At 42.9% G+C, this 25,218-nt stretch overlaps 1 protein-coding gene across 1 annotated transcript in view; it reads right to left on the reverse strand.

The window, feature by feature from the left end:
* TSHZ2 (teashirt zinc finger homeobox 2) overlaps positions 1-22,975 on the reverse strand; it is a 318,411-nt gene extending 295,436 nt beyond the window's left edge. Inside the window, exon 1 of the mRNA XM_033963536.1 lies at positions 22,287-22,975. Coding sequence (XP_033819427.1) covers positions 22,287-22,326 — 40 coding nt within the window. The 5' untranslated portion in view covers positions 22,327-22,975. The remainder of the gene's footprint in view (positions 1-22,286) is intronic.
* Between the last annotated feature and the right edge of the window lie 2,243 nt (positions 22,976-25,218).

The raw sequence follows: 25,218 nt of genomic DNA on the forward strand, positions 1-25,218 counted from the left end.
AGCCTCATTATCTTCGAGTACACTTTTCTTTTATGAACCAATATTGTGTTTTCGAAAATGTTAAAATGCCACAAAATCGTGCCTAATTGTCAATATTTTGCTAATATAGATTGAGCAGTACTATATTATTTAGCAACTGTTTGGGCAATATTTTGCACATTTAACCTGATATAACATTGTGCAACCGTGCATATTTACCCCTCCCCCTCTTGCGTGGTAGAGCGTCAGAGCATTTATTGCCCCGGACAGTGGTAGAAACCTCCGTAGCTTAGTAAAAGGGGGGGGGGGGAAGGGATATTTATTTATTGGGATTTATTAAAAACATTTATGAAGAGATTCACCCAAGGTGGTGTACAAGGTCTGTTCAAAAAGTTCCAGGACTGATTTTATAAAAATGTATTAAACAATCTTACAACTTATTCCACTGGGTCCCTTTCAAAGTACTCTCCTCCCCTAAGTATGCCCTTTTCCCAATGTCGTTTCCACTTCTGCAAACAGTCCTTAAATGCGTCTTCAGGAATCACCCAAAGTTGCTGCGACAAATTTTGCTTTATGTCTTCAACGGTGTCGAATCGCTTTCCTTACAATGTCAATTTAAGTTTAAGAAATCAGCAGGAGTCAAGTCAGCAGGAGTCAAGTTTTTGTGCAAATTCGTGAATTTTGATGCATTCCAAACACCTTCCATGACTCACGACATGTTCCCCATACGCCGCTTACAACATTTCATAAGTTTCTGTAGTGATCTTACCCAATTTAAAACAGAACTTCACGCTCATTGAAGTCGCACATGGTGAAAAATAGCCGATCACAAAAAACACACTTTCAGAAAAACTGCTGCAGCTCGGAGACGAAAACAGGTATCAACAAGTGGAAAAAAGGAGGTTTCAAGCTACTCAACACTGCCTAACATGTCTCAAAAGAACTTCCCATTGATGTTTTAAAACAGACCTCATACAGCAGGTACAGTTCAACATCAAGCTTGCAATTTTGTTAGCAGCATAACAGTACATTATGGTATATATTGAAGGATAAATTGAACAAACTAGAACCTGTGATGTATCACGTGTTTAACATGCACTGTGTTATTATCACACACTATTCTGTCTTTTGCTGATTAAGTATTAATCTCCGATAATAATAATATTCAACAGTAATCCTACAACCACATAAGCAACGCATCCAAGGAAAGGATGCGGGTTTTCTAGGGACTGATTCTAATTGCATGTGGAAAACAAAAGGAATTAACCCCAAAATATCCACAAAGAAGAAAATCCAGAGAAAACCAAAAACACTCTGTGGAGTGACGATGTTTCTAAATGGACTTTATTTGAAAGTGTCAAAGTTCCAAAGGTACATTGAAATCATCCACATAAAATAATTCCATCCCCATAAAAATAAATCATCCACATAAGAGCCTTAAAGGACCTAGTACGCTAGGGATACAGGACCCAACATGGTCCGCATTTCGACAAAAAGTCTTCTTCAGGGGTCCAATTGTGTGGCGAGCCGGAAGTGGGCCCCTGAAGAAGACTTTTTGTCGAAATGCGGACTATGTTGGGTCCTGTATCCTTAGCGGACTAGGTCCTTTACGGCTCTTATGTGGATGATTTACTTTTATGTGGATGGAATTATTTTATGTGGATGATTTCAGTGTACCTTTGGAACTTTGAACTTTCAAATTAAGTCCATTTAGGAACATCATCACTCCACAGAGGTTTTTTTTGTTTTCTCTAATTACATGTGAACAATTTTCATACATCTTAAGTGCAGGACCAATGATTGTGCAGTTCCCAAAACCAACCCCCTCTTTTACAAAGGTGCGCTATGCTTTTTAGCGCACGCTAAATATTAGCGCATGCTATACACACTCTAAACTCTAACCCGTGCATGTTATCCTATGGACGCGTTAGCATTTAGCACGCGCTAATCATGCTAGTCACTATAAAAGGTTCCTTGAGAGAACCTTTTCTTTTCAGGCGGCCAAACTGAATTTATGGCTTACCAAAACTGTGTTAGAAGCCTCCTCTTATCTTGATTTCAGAAAATAGATAAAAAACTCAATTATTCAATAGGCTGGGTTCTTAATGTATCTTATCATTTATTTTTTTATTCCATTTTAAAATTGTCTGTATTTTTCTTACATCGTAAATATTTCTTCCCATATCGTATGCATTTAACTTGCCGAATCTCAAATGATTTGTATTGTATGTACCATGCTTAATTGTTGTAAACCGCCTAGAACTTTCGGGTATGGCGGTATATAAAAATAAATTATTATTAAAATGCTTAGCGCACCTTTGTAAAAGAGAGCCCAAGACTAATCAAACTAGACACAGAATGGCATAGGGGGGGACAAAGGAAGCAATTATACGACTAAAGTCACTATGCATTTAGATAATAGATAATATGTACAGCCTTCCATCACGCCACTGTCTGTAATGGCACTTAGGAATAACCAAAGATGTTATAGAATGCGAGCATAAACCAGCCTGGAGCACCATAAGTGAGGCATGCTTACCACGCCAATGGCTCATACAAGAAAGTATGCCTAAGGACATCATGCAATCGATAGTATTTTGTAAGCTGCGCACATTGCTTGGCAACATGCCTATGGCCGAAAACCAAAAAGGATTGACCCCAAAGTATCTACAGAGAAGAAAATCCAGAAGAAACCAAAAGAAACTCTGTGGAATGACAATGTTCCTTAAATGGACTTTATTTGAATAATGTCAAAGTTCCAAAGGTATAATAAATCATCCACATAAAATAAAATCATCCACATAAAAGTAAAATCATCCAAGCAAGCAGCATCTTACTTGCGGCTCACCACATATTCGTTATTTGAATCAATCAGCATTTCTACGTATTCACCATTATAGAACCTTCAGGGACCCCTGAAGAAGACTCCAGACTCATTTCATTCATAGCCCTAAGCGTCACGTGTCTGTTCTTACTTTACTAATGCTTTAAATGAACTTTAAATGAACCAAAAGCACTTTATATATATATATATATATTTAAAATATTTAAAAATATTTAAAAAGAATTAAATTATCGGTTCCGGTGAAGAACAGACACGTGAAGCTTAGGGCTATGAATGAAATGAGCCTGGAGTTGTGTTCTGAGGTTCCAGAAAAACTGAAATATTGATTAGCTTGGAAAATAAGGTTCACTAAAGGTGATACATACAGTGTAGTTTATAGTGCACTCGTATATTCAAGCTAAAATATTCTTTCTGTGCTAGTATTTTGATAATTTATAGAAAAACATGTAGTTCATTTTAGCACATATCCGCCAACTAGGGTGACCCATAAGCACCCATTTCCAGACCTACCAGTCTAATAGTTTTCTGCCCAGGGCATTTGCAAAGTATGAATGTGGCTGTAAACCCAGAAGAAATCTCACTGGTGAGCACATCTGCCTATGGGGGGAATCCAACAAGTGGCGCTAGGACTTTAAGTCACGTTAATTGACTCTTAACATGCCATAAACAGCCCTGTTCCAAAACTAGCATAGCAATGTTTAAGTTGCCATGTGTTAAGGAGTAATGAGATACAAAATATGCAAATTCATGTTTTGCATCTCATTACTATGCAAAGGTTCTAAGGCGACTTGCGGTGATACATCACAAGTCGTGTTAGGAGTCAAAAACCACAGTAAAATAACCCCTTTTGCTGGTTATTTTACCGTCTTAGAGCAATTATTTTAATCTTGTATCTGATTTGCTAATACCCTGGTGACAATATTTGCAATAAAAACAGGATATTTAAATATATATGAATACAAATTCAGCTTATATAAATAATGTGTTACAAATTAATATAGAATGAATTGAGGAAAGAAATACTGAACATGATTTTATAAGTTTCTTTTTTTAAAGTAAAAAATGTACCGTACAAGAGAAAAAAACAACTGTTGAATTAAAAAAAAAAAAAATCATTACCAGATGTAAGAATAATAATAAATGGATGGGAGACTGCAGTCTGACTGGCTGTTACACAGCAGTGGGAGAAACAGATGAAGTTTACAAACTGGGATGAATTAAGACTTCATAGACCTTTCATAAGTTATACTCAATGAGATGATTTTAGGTTTGTTTCCAACGCAGAGAAGCCAAAAGGAGACGAAGCAGAAAAAAACAGCAGACAATGAAAAGATCAAGCTTGTGTTACAGAAAGGGAATCGGTTAGGAAAGTGGTGTAAAAAACTGTAATACAAATTTTTTTAAAAACCTACACATGATTATTCTTATTGTAGAGCTTCCCGAACTCTAGTTCTGGACCCCAAATGGGATGAAGACATGCACAGGGTCTCCATAGGTGCATCATTATTTCATTTGGCCACAAGCATGGGGTCACAGCCACAAAAAGGATCGGGAAGCACTGCCATATTGCGATTGTAAAAATGATAAATATTTACAAAAGCTAATTTTTTTAAAAAGATCTACAAAACTCCAGAAAGTAAGAGCGAGAGCAAATGGAGAAGGACTCCTATCCTCATGTTTACAAGCTTTTTAATAGAAATGCACAATGGGAAATGCAGTGAGTGACGAGAATAGAGGTGGTAATGCTTCCTGTGCGAAGGGTAATGTCTGTAAAGTTAGTACATGTAGTTGAAAAAAAACCAATTGACTGCTCAATAAATAATTTCTGAGGCTGTGGCAGGAAGATTTATAAAGCCAAGTGGCTTCTTTTCAGTCAGTGGGGCTTGCAAATTACAAAGATTGTCGTAAATATACAATACACTATACTTACCACCTGCTTTACTAAGGTGCGCTAAGTATTTTAGTGCACATTAAGCATGCTCTAAATCTATGCGAGGGCTAACCGCTAATGTGCCCATAGACTAACATGCACATTAGTGTTTAGTGCGTGGTTAGGTCCTGCTAATATTTACCACGCGCTAAAAAAGCATAGCGCACCTTCGTAAATATATTTTTCTCTCTCTATTATCACTTCCTCTAGAAAAGCAATTTGTAACTTGGGTAAAGAGCACAACATGCATCGATTAAAAAGACAGGCTTCAGATTGCGGCCTCCGGGTAGTAATAATGGGTTTATAGTCAGTGACACGCAAGATACCAGCGCGCTGACAATCCAGCGCAAGAAAGAAGCGTGCCACCGAAAAACTTATTTTTAAACAGCTCTGACAGGGGGTGTGGGGGGGGAACCCCCCACACTTTAATGCATAGTGTTCGCGCTGCTGTTGGGGGGGGGATTTTGGGGGTTGGAACCCTTTATTATAGAGAAAACGGAACTTTTTCCGATTGTTTTCAGGAAAAGTTCAGTTTTCTCTATAATGTGGGAGGTTGCACCCCCCACACACACCCCCAACGGCAGCGCGAACACTATGCATTAAAGTGTGGGGGGGAGGTTCCCCACCACCACCCCTGTCAGAGCTCTTTAAAAATAAGTTTTTCGGCGGCACGCTTCTTTCATGCGCCGGATTGTCAGCGCTGGATTGTCAGCACGCTGGTGTCTGGCGCGCGATTATCCCATTACCGTAATAATGTGTATCATAGCCTGGTATTGGGCACCTCTCTATTCTGCTGGCCAAACGGCTCCTTTTACTAAGGTGCGCTATGCTTTTCAGCGCATGCAAACACGTACTAAATGCTAACACGTGCATGTTAGTCTATGGACGCGTTAGCGTGCACTAAAATGCTTAGCGCACCTTAGTAAAACAGGGGGAATGTCAGTGACTAGAGGCTGGAACCGGTTTAGCAACCACGTTAAAGGCAACTTAAGTTTTGAGACTCTGGCCCTGAATTAGGCTGCCAAAGCTCTGTGCATCTGACCCTTTACCTCTTGTAATTTACGGTGCCACTTCAATACGATATTTATGGTCTTCAAATCCATGAAAGTATATTCTATAACTTGCAACATAATAACGTATAGACCAAAAGGGCAACGGTACATCCTATTACACTACAGAGAATTTTGGGTGATGGGATAATCGCGCGCCAGACGCCAGCGCGCCGACAATTCAGCACAAGACAGAAGCGCGCAGAGGAAAAAATAATTTTTAAAGAGCTCCGACTGGAGGTTTGGGGTGGCAACCCCCCACTTTATTGGTTAGTGTTCGTGCTGCCGTTGCGGAAGGGTGTGGGGGTTGAAACCCCCCACATTATAGAGAAAACTGAACTTTTCCCGAAAAAAATCAGAAAAAATTCTGTTTTCTCTATAATGGAGGTTTCCAACCCCCCCGAACCCCCCTCCAACAGCAGCGCGAACACTAACTAATAAAGTGGGGGGTTGCCACCCCAAACCCCCCGTTGGAGCTCTTTAAAAATTACTTTTTCCCCCGCGTGCTTCTGTCTTGCGCCAAATTGTCGGCGCTGGATTGTCGGCGGGCTGGCATCTTGTGCATCACTGACTATGAACCGAATTTTGGATACCTCAACTGGCTAAGTGACATTTTCGTTGGAAAGGCCTCATCTATCACATGCTTCCAAGTGCTCTTTTCTTGGTAACATGTTAACCTCAGTCTGGAAACGAAAACAGTGACAGTAATTTCCAGAGTCTTCGAGTACAACCTCTTCGTTGCAACCTCCATGCAGTTTTTCAGGATTGTTTCACTATGTACCAACTTTTGCATTTTAAAAAAAAAGTACTAGGGCAAGATTTGCACTTTAGGGGGTCCTTTTACTAAGGCGCAGAAGCTGATTTAGCACTCGCTAAATACTAATGCATCCATTATATTTTATGGATGCGTTAGCGTTCAGCGCGCGCTAATATTTAGCATGCGATAAATTGGCTACCTTAGTAAAAGAGTAAAAGAGGGGGTTAAGAAGCCTTTTGTAGACGCACAGTTCCAGACTTTAATCCGTGTACAAGTAGCAGACAATGTCTTACCAATAACGTCATCGGAAATGAAGGTTAACAAATGCAGCAAATTTGCAATGTTTATAGAACATATAACAGCGGGATCTGGATAGGCCCTGCGGTCACCCCCAAATATACACACTCCATTTGTAACCCTGACCCTTTCCTTACCTTTGACAAAACACACTATAGACTTTCTGATGGAAAAATTAGCCGCAGCTCAGTTTCCATATATAGCAGAACCTCAATATTCGCAGGGGTTAGGGGCAGAGCCAGCCCGCGAATGCTGAAAAATTGCAGATAATTTTTAGGGCAGCCTCAGACCCACCCCCCTCCTCTCTCCTGCGTTCCTGGTGGTTTAGCGGTGATGCGGGGCAGGATAGATCCTCTTACGCTCCTGCCCCCTGCAGAACCGTCATCAAAATGGCTGCCATTAGTTCCCATTGTAGTCTCACGACTACGACGGGAACTCCCCACAGCCATTTCCTATTGGCGATCTACACGAGGCAGGAGCGTAGGAAGATCGCTCCTGCCCCGAAAGCCTGCTAGACCACCAGGTAAGGCCGGGATGCCGGGGGGAAGGCAAAAATATGGGTTTGTTTGTTTTTTCCCCCTCCCCCCAAAAATATCACGATTATGTGAAATCGCGAATGCGGAAACCGCGAATGGGGAGGGGGAAGTGCATAAGATTTACATGGTACCAAAATACCCACACAATTTCAGGAAAAACAAATCAGAATTATGCATCTACAAACAGCTTGGTTTTCAACATCTTAGTTGGCCAGTAAGCATATTCCAATATGACACCCCAGCAATAGAAAGCATTTGAAGTCGAGTTGCCACATATCTCACATTCAATAAACGGCACCGAAAGTTAGGCACCAGGAAAAGTACCCTTTGCAGAATGCGATCATAACATGAATCTTCTGCCTGTCTTTGGGCATGGGACTTATGCCTCCTCTTTTACTAAGGTGCGCTAACTGATTAACGCTAATGCATCCACAGACTAACACGCACGTGTTAGCATGTAGCGCGCACGCTAAATTGATTAGCGCGCTTTGGTAAAAGAGGGCCTTGCTTTAAATGCTGGCACACAACGAAAGGCAGCCAAACAGGGAAATAGCCCTATTCGATAACATCCGAGGATGCTCCTGACCCGCCCATGCCCCTCTCATGGCCACACCCCTTTTGAGTTGCAAATGTAGGTGCAAATTTTATAGAATACGACACAGGACAGATCCACGCATAAACCTAGGTGACCTGCCAGTTAACACCAATTATTAACAGGCCATTAACTAGTTAGTTTATGGAAACTACATCCAACTTGGGCTACCTCTATAGACCAAACTTCAAAAAATTGGTATTAATAGTGATGATCTGTCCTTAAATAACACTGGAGATGATATAGGAAAATGTGCTTCCCGAAATAGGAAAAATTTAGTAAAAACTAAATAAATGAAAGGACCAATCAGTACGGGCCCAGTGCCCTCGTAACAACCGTTGGCCCCGGGCAGGTGTTTAGGGAGTGACAAGCACTTAGAAATAAATCTAAATAAACCCTGCCCCGTACATCATCTTATCCTTGTATGTGTGTGATTATAGAAAAATATATATATATATATACATAATAAATAATCGGGAGCACAAACATCCCCAGATTAAAGCAAAAGGAGAGAAAATCACCCCAAAAGAGTTCTCCCTGAAACCTAATTCAAAAAAACAATATATGAAAAAACCAAAATACGAAAAAAAGACAAAGATCACCAAAAAAATAAGAAAAATATAATATTCTCAGTCTCATCCATGAATCCACAATGCAGTGAGCCCTGTGCACCTATCACAAATTGTTTGTGAAAGAAATGAAAAACAGTGAAAAATACTTAGCTCAAGCGGCTGAAATAAATCCAAAACGAGACGAAGTTCAAAGTTCACCAATCATCACTGTTCAGTTCCGCTCGCTACTCAGTCCCGCTCGCATAAACTCACTCAGTGAAGAGTCATAAATGTCAATCCATTCGCTATTCCACGTCACTCGCTCAGTCCCATACAATCAATAAAGCTGTTCAATGCTGTTCACCACACATATTGGTTCCGCTCACTCGACAGGTCCTGTTTCAATATCCTCATCAGGAGGGAGCAAGAAAATCAAAAATGTTAGTAAACTGGCTGAAAGTTCACAAACCCAGTCCCTAATATAAAATACGGAGTAATCCACGGCAGCGGCACAATCAAGCTGCTTTGACAAATGAGTGTCAAGAACAAGGAGCTCTTTTAAAGCACTTTGGGAGCCCCGCCTGTAGCAACGCATACGTGATGACGTAGGAGAAGTATCAACAAAATAAAAATAAAAAAATGAAAGAATGAATAAACCTTTAGGTAAAACATTTGTCGACATTCTCATTCAAACCATGAGGGAGGAACGCTTGTAGATTAAAAATCTAAAAGTTCTCCCTCACCAATAAGTGCATCCACAGACTAACACGCACGTGTTAGCATGTAGCGCGCACGATAAATTGATTAGCGCGCTTTGGTAAAAGAGGGCCTTGCTTTACCTCTATAGAACCAGCGATGTAAGTCCTCTGGGGACAGGAAAATATCTACTGTACCTGAATGTAACTCACCTTGAGCTAAATCCAAATTTCCCTTCTCTTCCCTTCAATAAAGTAGCAGAAAGAAGCATTTTCTATAGAATGAAAAATTCAAGAATAGGAATGATCATGTGAGGCTTGAAGCAGGAAAGCACAAAGGCAACGTGAGAAAATAAACATTATCACCTGTGGTGTGTTGTCAGGGTCTTCAGGGGATTTGCCTCACCCCCTAAACCTGAGGGCACCGCTCTGATTTTGATTGGTCGAGCAGTCAACAGTCAGATGCTGCTCTCAATCAAATTCAGATCAGTACTGTTAGGGCCTTCAGGGGGTTTGGAGAATCCCCAGCCTGAGAGCCCTGGGTTTTGTTTTTTTTTTTGGGGGGGGAGGGTTACTTTTTGTTTGATACAATTTGACTGGTTCAGCAGAATCCCTACTTAACAAATCAAACTGTGTCAAGCAAAAAGTAAACTAACCAAAAAAGCAGGTCTGTAGAGCTGGGGATTCACTAAATCCCCCGAAAGCTCTCATCGCACACCGCTGATTTTTTTGACAAGGGTGGTAGGCACCTGAAGCAGGTTTTTAGCAGAGCTGTAGGTGCCAGAAGAGTGGCAAAGTTTAAGCATGCAAGAAACAAACACAAAGGAAACTTACTGGCTGAGGAAGAGAGAAGATCATGAATCAAATAAGCCCTAGGGCAGTGTTTTTCAACCGCTGTTCCGCGGCACACTAGTGTGCCGCGAGATGTTGCCTGGTGTGCCGCAGGGCCGCCGGGCCCGGAGCTTACAGGGGGCCCGAGGCAGGGGCGCCAGTAGCTCGCCAAGGCAAAGTGAGTCGATCACCCAGGACTCACTTTGTCTTGGCGATCTAATCCACAGTTCTTCAACCGCCGGTCCGCAGGAAATTTTTGCCGGTCCGCGCAGGACCGGCAAGATTGACTCATTTGAACTTCCTGCCGGTCCGCGCAGGACCGGCAAGATCAGCATCGGAAGCGTGCGCTGGGCCGGAGAGATCTTGGGGAGCCTCCGACAGTGGCTTTCTCCCCTCTCTGCAGCTCTCCTTTACTTCCCAGCGCAGCGATTCACGAAGGCAGCCTCGGGGCTTTTGCTGAGTCGCGGCTGCCTCTGATGATGCAACTTCCTCTTTCCTCAGAGGCGGCGCGACCCAACAAAGGACCCGAGGCTGCCTTCGTGAATCGCTGCGCTGGGAAGTAAGAAGAGCTGCTGGGAGGGGAGAAAACCACTATCAGAGTCTGGGAAGCTGCTGGGCAGGGGAAAAAAGGGACAGCTGCTACTGGAAAGGGAGAAGGAGAGATGCTTCTGGGAGGGGAGGAGGGAAAGGAATCTGGGAAGCTGCTGGGCCAGGAAAAAAAAGGGACAGCTGCTACTGGAGAGGGAGAAGGAGAAGGAGAGATGCATCTGGGAGGGGAGGAGGGAAAGGAATCTGGGAAGCTGCTGGGCCAGGAAAAAAAGGGACAGCTGCTACTGGAGAGGGAGAAGAAGGAGAGATGCTTCTGGGAGGGGAGGAGGGAAAGGAATCTGGGAAGCTGCTGGGCAAGGAAAAAAAGGGACAGCTGCTACTGGAGAGGGAGAAGAAGGAGAGATGCTTCTGGGAGGGGAGGAGGGAAAGGAATCTGGGAAGCTGCTGGGCAAGGAAAAAAAGGGACAGCTGCTACTGGATAAGGAGAAGAAGGAGAGATGCTTCTGGGAGGGGAGGAGGGAAAGGAATCTGGGAAGCTGCTGGGCCAGGAAAAAAAAGGGACAGCTGCTACTGGAGAGGGAGAAGGAGAAGGAGAGATGCATCTGGGAGGGGAGGAGGGAAAGGAATCTGGGAAGCTGCTGGGCCAGGAAAAAAAAGGACAGCTGCTACTGGAGAGGGAGAAGAAGGAGAGATGCTTCTGGGAGGGGAGGAGAGAAAGGAATCTGGGAAGCTGCTGGGCAAGGAAAAAAAGGAACAGCTGCTACTGGAGAGGGAGAAGAAGGAGAGATGCTTCTGGGAGGGGAGGAGGGAAAGGAATCTGGGAAGCTGCTGGGCAAGGAAAAAAAGGGACAGCTGCTACTGGATAAGGAGAAGAAGGAGAGATGCTTCTGGGAGGGGAGGAGGGAAAGGAATCTGGGAAGCTGCTGGGCCAGGAAAAAAAAGGGACAGCTGCTACTGGAGAGGGAGAAGGAGAAGGAGAGATGCATCTGGGAGGGGAGGAGGGAAAGGAATCTGGGAAGCTGCTGGGCCAGGAAAAAAAAAGGACAGCTGCTACTGGAGAGGGAGAAGAAGGAGAGATGCTTCTGGGAGGGGAGGAGGGAAAGGAATCTGGGAAGCTGCTGGGCAAGGAAAAAAAAGGGACAGCTGCTACTGGAGAGGGAGAAGAAGGAGAGATGCTTCTGGGAGGGGAGGAGGGAAAGGAATCTGGGAAGCTGCTGGGCAAGGAAAAAAAGGGACAGCTGCTACTGGATAAGGAGAAGAAGGAGAGATGCTTCTGGGAGGGGAGGAGGGAAAGGAATCTGGGAAGCTGCTGGGCTAGGAAAAAAAGGGACAGCTGCTACTGGAGAGGGAGAAGGAGACGGAGAGATGCTTCTGGGAGGGGAGGAGGGAAAGGAATCTGGGAAGCTGCTGGGCAAGATAAAAAAAGGGACAGCTGCTACTGGAGAGGGAGAAGAAGGAGAGATGCTTCTGGGAGGGGAGGAGGGAAAGGAATCTGGGAAGCTGCTGGGCAAGGAAAAAAAAGGGACAGCTGCTACTGGAGAGGGAGACGGAGAGATGCTGCTGGGAGGGGAGGAAGGGAAGAGAGTTACTGCTGGACAGGAGGCTGGGAGAAAGAAAGAAAGGGGGCAGGCAGGGAAACAGAAGGAAAGAAGAGAAACAGAAAAAAAGAAAGAAAGGTCAGGGAGAGAGGAAGAAAAAGTTGGGGGAGGGAATGAGGTGTGGAGGAGAGAAAGCATACAGGCTGATAGAAGGGAAGAAAGATTGGATGCACAGTCAGAAGAAGAAAGTGCAACCAGAAATCACCAGACAAGGTAGGAAAAATGATTTTATTTTAAATTTAGCAAAGTGGAGGCAGTATTACCACAGTTTTCAAAGGAATTTGCCCAAATAACTTAATAGTTAACTGGGTAAATTCCCAGAGATGAAAACTTCCCTTCACTTACTATGCACAGTTCTGAATTTATATCTGCTGTCTATATTTTACAATATGGTCCCCTTTTACTAAACCGCAATAGTGGTTTTTAGCGCAGGGAGCCTATGAGCGTCAAGAGCAGTGCTGGGCATTCAGCGCAGCTCCCTGCGCTAAAAACTGCTATTGTGGTTTAATAAAAAGGATGGAGGGTATATTTGTCTATTTTTGTATGCTATAAAAACCAAATACAGAGAGAGACTGAGAGCTGTTGACGAAGAGCTACGTGTGTGTCTTTCTTCCATTCCAGCCAGAATATCAGCTTTGTGTTCAGCCAAACAGGCCCAGGTTTCGCACTGAATAAAGTATTTTATAATTTTTATTTCATAATAAAGTAATTATAAAATACTTTCTTTGTGTTTATTTGATTCCTATTCAAGAGAATTACTTTATATATAGTCAATATAGGCAGAGAGTTAAATTTTTTAACATTTTCTAATGGTGGTGTGCCTCGTGATTTTTTTCATGAAACAAGTGTGCCTTTGCCCAAAAAAGGTTGAAAAACACTGCCCTAGGGCAATACCATAGGCCAATACAAATGGGTAGATGGGGTGGACACCTTTTCTACTGAGACTGTCTTATGTTTCTGTTATTCTTAATATACTATTGAGTGAAAGGTCATCATCGTAAAAAAAATAAATAAATAAAAGAATGCATATCGTTGCTCAAAAGAGCACACTATTGATGATACCGGCTCCAAAATGAAAAAGCAGAAATGTGGGGGAAACCCCACCTCCCCAAAAGCAATAAGAAATCTCACAACTACACAAGAAACTAAACAAATCATAATTTTGGGCCTGTACTCTTTTCTTTTAAACACATTTTTACATCTGGTGGGCTATCAAGATACAGTCCCTTAGTAATTAGTACACTTCTCCCTCCGTATCTGCGGTTTCCATATCTGCGGAGTCGCTCATTCACGATTTTTCGGCTGCTGACTCCGCCCCCTAATTTTTGTCACTGAACCCGGCATTTCACATTGGAACTCGCTGCTCCCAGTGGTTCCTGAAGGAAATCACTGGTCCCGGCGTTATACGGAACAAATTGCAGGTCGGGTTATTCACGGTTTATTATCTTTTCCAGGTCTATTTTACCGAAAAACCGCGAATAACATGTAAAAAATTATTCGTGGTTTTTTGGTATTCATGACTATGTTCTGCCCTCATCCCCGCGAATACAGAGAGAGAAGTGTAATTAGGTTAAGAGCCCACTAGGAAACAAGAAAGTATCTGCATATATATATACATACAGTATATGCATATAAAGTATGTATACTGCGTTGGCTGTACCACAGAAAGGTGGTATATCAAATCCTATTACTCTTACCTTCTAAAGTACTTGTGTTCTAGTTATGTACCACCGGTAGCAGAAGAGTGAGAGGCAAACATGCATATTTGGCTTAAATAAGGGGAATTAGGGGGAGTGGCCAAGATGGTGGGAGTGTGACCTTACCTTGAAGAACGCTGAGAGCTTGCTGCTATTTTTGCCTCTATGCTTTATTTTCCTGCTTTATTTTGTAATGCCACATGTTAAGAGAAAGGGGATAGTGAGGACTATTCCCCCGCCTTGTTCTTGTTTCTTCCAGTGCGTGCACTAAAACCGCTAGCGCAGCTTCGTGAAAGGAGGCCAAAATATATTATTTACCTTCTAAGAAAGTCCCTCAAAGAGTTGGGGGAAAAGGAAAATAGAGAGGAAGTACAAATCGACCTTGATAATATATCGGACATTCTGGAACAATCTATAGCTGATGTTTCTGAGAGAGCAACGCTGCTTGTATCTTTTGTCTTTGAACAGGACATGAAATATGGCATTAAAAGGCTTTACTTTACAAGTTCTCATCTTGTTTTTAGAGGTCAAAAAAATCTGGGTTTATGCAGATGTTCAAAGACTACACGGACAGAGAAAAATGTTTCTATCCCTAAGACAAGAGACTATTAAAATAGGAGAAACTTTTTTTGTTGGCTTACCCGTGTAAATGCCAGGTTCACTATGCGAGATCTAAATATGTTGGGTTTTTTTTAATTCTCCAGAACAACTGAAGGACTTCCTTGATTTGACAAAAAATTATAAAAGATTAATGTTGGGAATAGAATGATGCAAAAGGGGTCACATTAAGCCTTTTCTTTAAGATTTGATTCACGTTAAACTCCTTGTTAATCGTTATGTCCACCCCCCATTGATAGTGGTCTAAGGAAGGGTAAAAACTAAGGCCCTCTTTTATAAAGGCGTGCTAAGCGTTTTAGCGCAGATTTAGCACGTGCTAAATCAACGTGTGCGCTAACTGCTAACGTGTTCCTAGGATAACATGCACGCATTAGCATCTAGCGTGTGTTTAGCACGCACTAATATTAAGCGTGCACTAAAAAGCTTAGTGCACCTTTGTAAAAGAGGGGGGGTAAGGGTTTTTTTTTTTAGTATTATTTTCCTTATAATATTGTATGTCTCTGGGTTTCTTGTAACAAGAGATTGTCTTGTGATTTTTTTTTTTTTTTAATGGATAATAAAAATAAAATTAAATAAATATGGGGACTTAAAACATTTACTAAACCACAGTAAAATTTGTAGTTATTGTGGCCTAATGCCAGAATATACCACGCAAGGTGGCATCCAGCAAGGACAGAACTAGAATTTTCTAATATTGGATCCATATTAAACGGGCAATTAGCATGTGGTACTTGGCCACAGTTAACACAGAAGCATTTTACCGTCTCCTATTTAGGTGGTGATGTGTTCCTGGGTTAATTGTGAATCAATAAGTGTAATTCTCTAGTTGGGTAACACTTCCATGAGCACACTCTGCTCATGCCATGCCCCTGACGGAGAAGGTTTTGACGTGTGGGAACAAAAAAACAAGCAGGTGGTAGCCTGTTTCAGCACATTAACCGTCCATTAAGGGACAGATTCTCAAAGAGTCACCAAAAGTTAGGCCCTGGCAGGGGCCTAGATCATGCCTACTAGCACCTAACTTAAGTGTTTTATTTGGTTTTAAGTGGCCCGATAATAGGTCATGCCATTAAACAAACAAACAAAAACTCATTTAAAAGAACATATTAGGTGCTGCTGGGCACCCTCCAGGACCAGAGCCTGGATCCATGGTTTATGTTTATGCCAAAGCCTGGGAGTGGGCGTGTTTAGGGGTTGCACCAGATTTCGGCAATGGTGCCAGAAATGTTGGCCTGTAAAACCCTGTCCTAAATTTCTGGTGCCAAGGGTCCTCGCTAGCCACGATTCTGTAAACGGTACCTGTCCGTAATTGGCATGCGGCAGGCACCACTTATAGAATCAGTCCCTATGGAGCTGCGTCTATAAAGGGCGCCTAATTGGCAAAATGTCCTTAATAGGCTCAATAATGGATGAAATAATAATTGTGCGATAGATGCCTGTTCAGTTCTATGAAAGACAAGCACCTATCGCATGGCACTTATCGGCACCTAACACCCAAGTGGGCATTTTTATGGGCGGAGAGTGGCTTAGGCACCGCTATGGGCGATTCTCCGAAAGCTCAGGCGCCCAAGTTTTTACATAGGCACCGCTAGCCGTGATTCTGTACACGGCGTCTACATGTGGCTGACACGTGGCTGGCGACCGTTTTTTAGGTGCCGGCCGATTTAGGCCCCGTTTATAATACATTTTAGTACAAGAGCTTCAAAGTTATCTAGTCCAAAATACTTCAATGTAATTTTCACATAAGTCCCTCAAAATATCAGGCAGAATGGCTCAGTATATGGCTCACAGAAACATATTCCTTTGTTCTGTCTGCCTGTCCAAATTAGATTGTAAGCTCTTCAGAGCAGGGACCGTTTATTGAATGTTAAACGCACAGCGCAGCGTATGTCTTTCAGCGCTATAGAAATGATAAATAGTAATAGTCGTCACAGGGGTCAGAGTGCGTTTTGAAGCTTTTCAGCCCCTTAGCCACGCTTTTTATGTTGTGAGACAACACTTCCAGTACGTAGCAACTCAATTTATTCGCCATCACACTCCACTTGCGTTTCACACAGTGTGATGACCCCTGGCATCTTTGCGCTGAAACGCAGTGCCATGTCGGGTCCAGTACGGACTAATAAAATTTTATGGTGTGGCATCTCCTGCTGCCTCCTTCGGAAGCCCTTTGTTCAGTCCTACTTCCCTTTTCCTAAACATAGAAAAAAAAAAAAAAAGCATGTCATGTCCTAGAAAGAAAGAAACCTGCTTCTGTCTGGGATCGTCTTGGGGTCCCTTCCTCTCATTCTTCCCCTTGCAGAGCAATGCAACAGACAGGAGACTAATTATCTTATTAATCTAGAAGTATGTATCTACTTAACACACGAGCCACCCTGCTTTCAGCTAAAAGGATTTAATCTGCCCATGTATTTATCCAAGCCAGGCCCCCATACCTCTATGAATCACACTTGCCAAATGTTTCCTTCTGACATTTAAATTGTACACCAAGCTGACTGTTATCATCCAACAAGGAAATTAATAAACAGGATTCATTTTGCATACTGTCACCGTGTACCCGATATTTTCTTTGTGTAAATTAAGGAGAAACCACCAACGGCAGGCATCTAGCTAGCCTGGTACACATGAAATTTCTTTTTATTTTTACGGCTTGCATAGCGAGGCACATTTAGCTCTTAGTTATGGTGTTAATTGATAAAACATGGCATCATCCCCTCGGCTGTTCCTTCTCTAGAGAACTGCAGCCACAGCAACCTATTGTAGCGCCGATGTCTGGGTACACGAAGCAAGAGAGCTGGCCCTCAGAGTCCTATCCTCAAGTGGGCAGGCAGGCAATGAGCTGAAACGCTCTGCAAAAAGAGTGAATGCAGCGCTGCCACGTGCCAAACAGCCGCGCCAAGACGGTCCTTATCTTGGGCGTCTTCGCGATGGGCTTTAGAACCGGCAGCATGACTAATGGCTCCTTTCATGAAGGCACGCTAGGGCCTTGACGCGCGGAACAGTACACGCTAAATTGCCACGCAGGCTAGCCGCTACCGCCTCCTTTTGAGCAGGTGGTAGATTTTCGGCTAGCGCATGCTATCTGGTGTGTGCACTAAAATGCTTAGCGCACCTTTGTAAAGGGACCCCCTAAACTATGGATTTTAGTGGGTCGGGAGTGGTAGAAAGCCCGAAGGTGCGCTAAAAGAGTTATTGCTTCCTGTCTTTTGAGGGCATTTTGGCAAGAAAGGGCTCGCATCGCACGAGTGTCCGTAATTTTATTTTGAACTAGAGCGCTCTGGCCATCTGTCAATCATAATTTTCTTGTGAGGTCTTGATACAGCACAGGCCAAGCAAAAGATCAATAAATGACTTTAAAATTAATATTGCTTTTTTGCATTGTCCTGTTCAATCAAGATTTTCAGGGCTGATTATGTATTAGCCTGATGGCTGGCTTTAGGGATCCTTTAAGTTACAAGTGTCTGTTTCCCCTACAAGATGCAAAAAGGTAGGCTATTAAAATTGATTAGAGTGCTTTTTTTATTTTATTTATAAACTATCTATGCCATCTGCTACATGTCACAGCCTTGATGTGCCCTCAGCCAAGTGGGCTTTGAGGTACCACTGGTTCTTCTGGGAGGAGCAAGGAAAATAACACATTCCCCATGTTTCCTGCAGCAGCCACTGTGCTTGAAACTCAACTCTATCGCCTGCAAACTCAGGGACAAAACAGTGGTTATATGTCATAATATTTCATTGAATAGGCGTCTGTTTGAAACACTTGGCATGGTTAAGGTGCAAACGGCAGCTTCTAATAAATGAATTAAAATGTCTTGTGTTTACGCCAACAAACCTTTTTTTTTTTTTAAAGGAGAGGCCTTCGAGGTCGTAGATGCTCCAGACTACCAAATATTTACTGTCCTTTTAGAATCACTGGAGGTTGCGATATCTTTTTTTTTTTTTTTTTTAATTATCTACATTTTAAAACACAAAAATAAGTCAGCATTCTAGCTACTTACGCTGGCTTTTCTGTAGCTTCAGATCTCAGTTACTCTCCTTGTGTCTGCACCTAAAACTCCCAAGAGCCCACCCACAGTGAGGACACGGCATGAAACACTTTGGAAGAGACACACTTACAAAGTGCAAAGTGATGGCCACAAGCCACCACCACAAGCCTATATATTCTGTCTAGACCTGCCACACTTTCACTAGCCACAGAATTCACAGTGGAAACACGGTGGGTCTCTGGGTGTCAGCTGGAGACAGAGTGTGTATGCCAGAATTTTTAAGTCTATAAGGAATACAGAATTTCTGCTAAGTTTAATTGATATGGTGAAATCAAACATATAAATAGATATAAAAAGGCATGGATGATAAAAAGTGATCCACATATATATGCACATACTAAAATGTTGATTAAGTGCTATTGAAGTTTTCAAAGTTTATATTCTTAAAGTCTAAACCACAGCAAATACCGAATGATCAAATCTAAAATTATGTTAACAGTGCCATTGGTAAATACATTTACACGCATACCATAATAAGAAACTTAGAGGTCCTTTTACTAAGGTGCGCTCGCCAATTTAGCGCTTGCTAAATGCTAACGCGTCCATTATATTCTACACATGCTAAATCGGCTAGAGCGCCTTAGTAAAAGAGGGGGGGGGGGGAGGGTTAGTGTACTTTAAATTATTTCACACATATCTAAGTAATTTTTTTTTTTTTAACACAGTGCATATTTTGAAGAACCCGAGGACTTGCAATTACGAGGCGGCAAAATAGTTGCCATATACGTACATCCGCCTAGGAGCTTGGCCTTCCATCTCTTTTCCCCTTCAACTTGAAACAGTCTCTCGCTATTAGCAGCAATCTATTGCTTAAAAACTTTAGAAAAGATTTCAAAACCTGGCTGTGCACCGAGGCCCAGGGCTGTTCGACTGGACCTCAGGACTTCTTGTATGACCCGCTGTCCCCCCCTGCCTTAGCCTCCCTCCCTTATATGCCTCCCTTTTAGTCTCTCCCTTTACTTGTTCCTAATTTTTGTTGTCTTGTGTGTCGGCTGAATCTCTCCTATCTTAATTATCAAGTTCTTTTCTGTTATTTGACTATTTCAGTCTGCACACCGCTCCATTCTGCCTGTCAGGGTGAGCAATAGTACAGCAAACCTTTAATAAACTATAAACTATCTGAATGGCTTTCCATCTAGCAGAACCACACTTCCACTTCTGCTTCACTTGCATCTTCTGCCTAACCTTTATATATTCGTTAATCAATGTAAAAATCGGCTTTTCAACGGAGATCATTTATCAGCTGTGCACAGTATTTAATATTCAGCCGCGACACAGACAGAAATCACAAGTCCTGTAATTTTTCTATGATTGTGTTTGGCTGATTCCAAGAGCTGAGAACTTTTTTTTTTTTTTTTCTAAAAGATGGGTATCTTATATTGCCTTGGCAGAGAGAAAGGATATAGTTGATGCCCCCGGTGAGGAGGTCTACAGAGAATGTGAATGATGTATCATAAAAAATGCAAAAATAACTTCAAGAAATCGCTCATTTTAGTAGACTTGAAATGAAGAAGTTGCATTGCCATGTATCTCCATAAGCAATTCAGTTGCTGCCTGCCGGTTGGTACAGCAAATAAGACCCGTCTTATTCAAAAGAAGTGCAGAATTAAACCAAGGAACTAGATGTCTGCGGAAAGCAGTCAGATCTTAGAAATGAAATCACAAAAGTAAACCATACCGATCATGCTTTCCCCCCCCCCTCAAATTGTTTATCTGTCGATTTACTGTTTTCCATTTTTAGTAAGGTCATGGCCATTTTGATCATTAAAAGTACCACCAACTTGTCAAGAACATAAAAACAGATTTGCTGCAACACATATTGGATATACCAAAAAAAAAGAGGTCAAAACTAGTTACCTTACTTAAAATAAAAAAGGATACACATTTACCCTTCTCCCTTCCCACCTTCAGACATAACTGAAACTGCCATCAGGTAAATAAAGAAGGAACATTCGTCCTGGGCAAACTTCTGTTCCAAGCAACCCAACACCCCCACCTTCATAGAAAATCCATTTGGAACAATGGTTTAGCGGTTATAGTTCCCAGCAGTTAAGTGGGAAAAAAAATGAATTGTTTACCATGCAACTTTAAGAGGTGTGTCCCTGTGGCAGGCTATATTTGACTTAATAAAAGTAGCTTTGGCACAAAAGTGAAGTTCAAAAAACAACAAACTTATATATACACATTTATAGCAGACAAAGCCTGCCAGTCTCTTATAGTTGGAACATGGGCTCTCCCAGCAAGTAAACAGTATGCCAGCCTGCTAGACTAATACCCCACAGGGCCTTAATGGAAAAGAACACCACGTGTCATATTATCCAGAAACCTCCTACCAAAAGTTAACCCTGTTATAAGGAGAACAGTGGGTACAATTAACTTTAGCTACGGTAGGTTATAAGATTGTATCAGATCCTGTAACCATACTATTAATATTCATGAACCAGACACAGGAAGTACTTCAGAAAAAGTATGAGCTAAATCCAAATCAAAACTCTTCATCAAAGTTTATTGGAGCGGATCAGATTAAATAAACTTGCTAGGTTCTTCTTCCCTCAACTTATAACAGAATTACTGAGAGTAAGGGGGGGGGGGGAAGAACAACAAAAAGTCCAAAAAAAAACAAACTTGGATGATGATCCCTAATTCATAAACATAGCTGTATTTTTTTTTTTTTTTTTTTTACAGCACAGATCTTACTGTAAAAGAGAGAGAAAGGGGTTGAAAACCACCCACATGAAAAGCCAAACAAGATAATAATTGTGAGCGTCTGGGTAAGAGAATCTAGAGGGCAAGTATTGCGTCACTGGCACTTGGGTAACCATGGCGAGTGATTTATTGATATACATCAAGACTGAATAGATCAAAGGCAGCAAGCTGACAGGTGATCAATCAAACATCAAATCAAAGCTGGCAATCAGATTTTTCAGTGGGTGGGTCTGGCACAAAGAAAAAAAATAACTTTTTTATGCTGCACTTCCTGAAAACAAAACCGCTCTGCAATGTTACTTCACAACCCAATTGTTTGAGGAGATCTCGAACATTTCAGCCTGTTAGCTTCTTTCTATCTTTTACAGAAAATAGCGTTTGGAAAGGTTTTGCACACGTTGCTTCTTAAATAAACTAAAGACTTTTGGAGTAATTGTTTGCCTCTTGTGTTAAATATGAAACTGATCTGAAACAAATCGACTCACTCTGCCACCTTCGAAAAAGAGAGTCCAGACTTCTGTTATCCGTTTCCTCTTACTCCCAACCCCCCCAAAGCTGATCAGCCCACTTTCATCACAAAACAAATACTGTATATGTCTATTGACACACAATCACCGGCAGGGTTTAAAAAAATAAAAATAAAAAATCCTTGATCTTTCAGAAACAAGAGAGGAGGGAGGGGGGGGGGGGAGAGAAAAATGAAAACCAGGAAAGAGTGAACAAAGTTGAAAGCTAAGTCAAAGAAGAAGGCTGAAAAGTTGAACAAAAGTTATATATAGATTCAAAATAATAATAATTAAAAAAGAACCGTGTTGGATAAGTAACACAAAATCAATGCAGAAATGTAAAAAGAACAGGGGGGGAAAAAGTCTAGAGATCTGAAATTCATTAGCAGGATTTTCAAACATTAAGAAATAAAGTCAGCGTGGGTTGCTAGGAGTGAAGAGGCAGCGCCCGGGGGGGGGGGGAGGAGAGAGAGGGGTGGTCGTCTGCCCCAGGGATCGGATTCTTACCTGCAGCCCGCCTGGGTGCCTGCTGTTTCCTCCTGGGCATCGCTCTGGGCTCGCCAACCTCACTTCTTTATCCAGAGTGAGGGGAGGAGGGTGCGGGGGAGGGGGGTCCTGGGGGGGGGGAGGGAGGGGGGGAGCCCCCGAGCGACCCCTGGGCAGCCTTTCCCGCTGCCCTCGCCGCCTCTCAGCCTTCTCGCCTCCTCTCCCGATCTTCCAGCCGGTGGATCGCAGCCCGTCTTCCTCGCCTCTCTTCCACCCCCCCTCTCCCTCCCCACCCCCGCCGTCACATTTGCATTTCTTTATTACCATCCAAGATCGGGATCAAACGAACAGAAACATGTACGTGATTGGAAAAAAATAAAAATAAAAACCCCAAATAAATAAATAAGCCCCCCCCCCCCAAATAAGGCAGTTCTTGGGTGGCTGGAGTGCGAGGTTAGCTCCTTCTCTCCCCTCCAAGATCTCTATATGGCATTATTATGATGATTAATTATTGTCTTTATTTTGCAAGGGGGGGTGGGGGGTGGGGAGCGTCGCTGCTGAGAAAGCTGCTGGTTTGCTGCTGTCAGATGCCAGTCTCTGAGTGATATGGGAGAGGACGGAGAGAGACGCTTTGGATGGGAGGAAATCTGCTCTTCACACACACATACACACACGCATGCATCTCCAAGGCAGGGTGAGGCGATGCCAGCAAACATCGATCTTCCCCGAGCAAAACTGCGCGCGAAGAAACTCCTCCTCCGCGACCCGACGACAGCGAGGATTCACTCCGGCAGAGAGGGGGGGGGGAGTCGTCAGCTCGGCTTATTAAAGAGACAGCGGCGAGCGGGGCCGGAGCGCAGAGCTTCGGCGCCTCCCGGCCGAAAGTTTCGGCCGGAAGTGCTTCACCTTCCAAGGATGCGTTATTTCTTTCAACGATGTCGCTTTAGTTTGCAGGTAAAGTACATCCCTTTTGGGAGGGGGGGGAGAGAAGTGGAAGACGGGCAGTAGGGAAGAGTGTTGTTGCCAGTGAACGGTTAAAGTCGGGGGGGAGGGCGCAAGAAGAGTTTCTTCAACTGGTTTTGTTCTGAAATGTGCTTTTGGAAACGCACACGTGTATTTTAGGAATGCAATCTGCTTGTGGTTCTGCCCAAGATGGGAGGGGGATGCATTAGAACCCCCCCCCCTTAAAAGAATTTGTTTTAAAAAAATACTCGAGCTGCTTTTCCCAGGGCTTTTATAAAAAAATTATTTATTGATTTTCCAAACTACAAATGCACAATAAATGATTCACATTTTTGTACATTATATAATAAGCGCAACAAACATACAAATATTACTGCACAAAGAAATCCCCCCCCCCCTCCCAGCTGATAAACAAATATATCACAACCTTCATGAAACTATTCATAAAATCCCCGGATCAATTCCAATTCCACTCCCCTCCCCCCCATGGGTTAAAGTTAGCTTTTATTTCTCTACCTTTGGTGAGCTGAACAATTAAAGCCACGCCTACATTTCAATTGGATCTGGAGTACCAAGAGAGGTGAATATTCCTAGCCCCCCCCCCCCCCACACACACACACATTAATGACATAAACATTGCTAATTATAACATTTTAAAATACACTTCCCTTTTAAGCCTTCAGGTCAGGGCTGGATTTTCCTATAGGCTAACTAGGCTTCAGCCTAGGGCCTCAAGATCAAGAGGGGCCTACATTCAAATTGTTAGCAAAATTAAAATTACACTATTCTAAAAACAGTGAACACTAAAACACTGAACCGAAAATAAGGAGAAATTCTACTCTTGGGGATCGGAATCGGCTCCGGCCGCAACGGGGCACCGACTTGGCTTCTCCCTTTCTTTTTCTCGCCCTGGGAGGAGGATCGGGGAGGGAAAGACGTCAGTCCGGAAACAGCTGGGCAAAGCCCAGCCCCGCGGGGAGAGAGGCAAAACGTGGATCCGTCAGGACAGGGCGGCCCAGACTGGCATCGGGAGGGAGGGGGTTTCAGTGGAAGGGGGATGGGAGGCAGGCAGGCAGGCTGGCATCGGAGGGGGGGTGGGGGGTTTAATGGAAGGCAGGCAGGCAGGATGGCATGGGGGGTGTTCAATGGAAGGGGGATGGGAGGCAGGCGGGCATCGGAGGGGGGGTGAGGTGAGGAAGGACACATTGGGGGCACTATGGACATAGGAAGGGGCAATGTTGTGTGTTATGTTTGATTAGTTATTGTTACAAATACTATATATGGTGTTGAGAATAAATGTCCAAATAAGTGTTCTCAACTTTTTTTATTTATTATCCGTGTCACATTTTTTATAAAGGTTAGTACCAATAACAACATGTTTCATTTAACATATTGATATATATCACAGTAATGATGTATTTTATTATCTCTCATGTAATTTACAAACTTAAAAATGGGAGGTGAAAGGGCCTCATAAGTGGAATAGCCTAGGGCCTCTTTTCATCTAAATCCGGCCCTGCTTCAGGTAGCAACTGAGTTGGCCAAATGTTTTGGGGTTTATTACACTGTGCATCACCCTCATTATCTCTATGCAGAACGAGGGCTTCTGTCATGGTTGTCTGCTGCATTCCTGTGGCCAGGAAGAGGCAACTTGAGGCGCCCACTTCAGAGGGGGAGACGTTTCTGCTACCGATTGGGAGGAGGAACATTACATTCTGCTTGGTTTGCTTCTGCTACTGGAGATGCTAATTGGACCCTCACCCCCACCCCCTTTCTGCTTTTGTTGTTTGCTGAAGGTTCCCCCAGAAGAAAAGTAAGAAGATAAAGGGGTCAAGGAAGAGAACTGCAGGAACCCCCTGGACCCTCTTGCTACACTCAAACAAACCAAACAGAGAATCTGCCAGGGTCTTTCATATTGGGAACCACAAATGTCTACAAGCAGGAGTTTGGTAGCTAAATTGCAAAGTTTTAGATGCATTAATATAAATAG

Source organism: Geotrypetes seraphini, chromosome 11 (genome assembly GCF_902459505.1).
Source record: "Geotrypetes seraphini chromosome 11, aGeoSer1.1, whole genome shotgun sequence".
NCBI classification, from domain to species: Eukaryota; Metazoa; Chordata; class Amphibia; order Gymnophiona; family Dermophiidae; genus Geotrypetes; species Geotrypetes seraphini.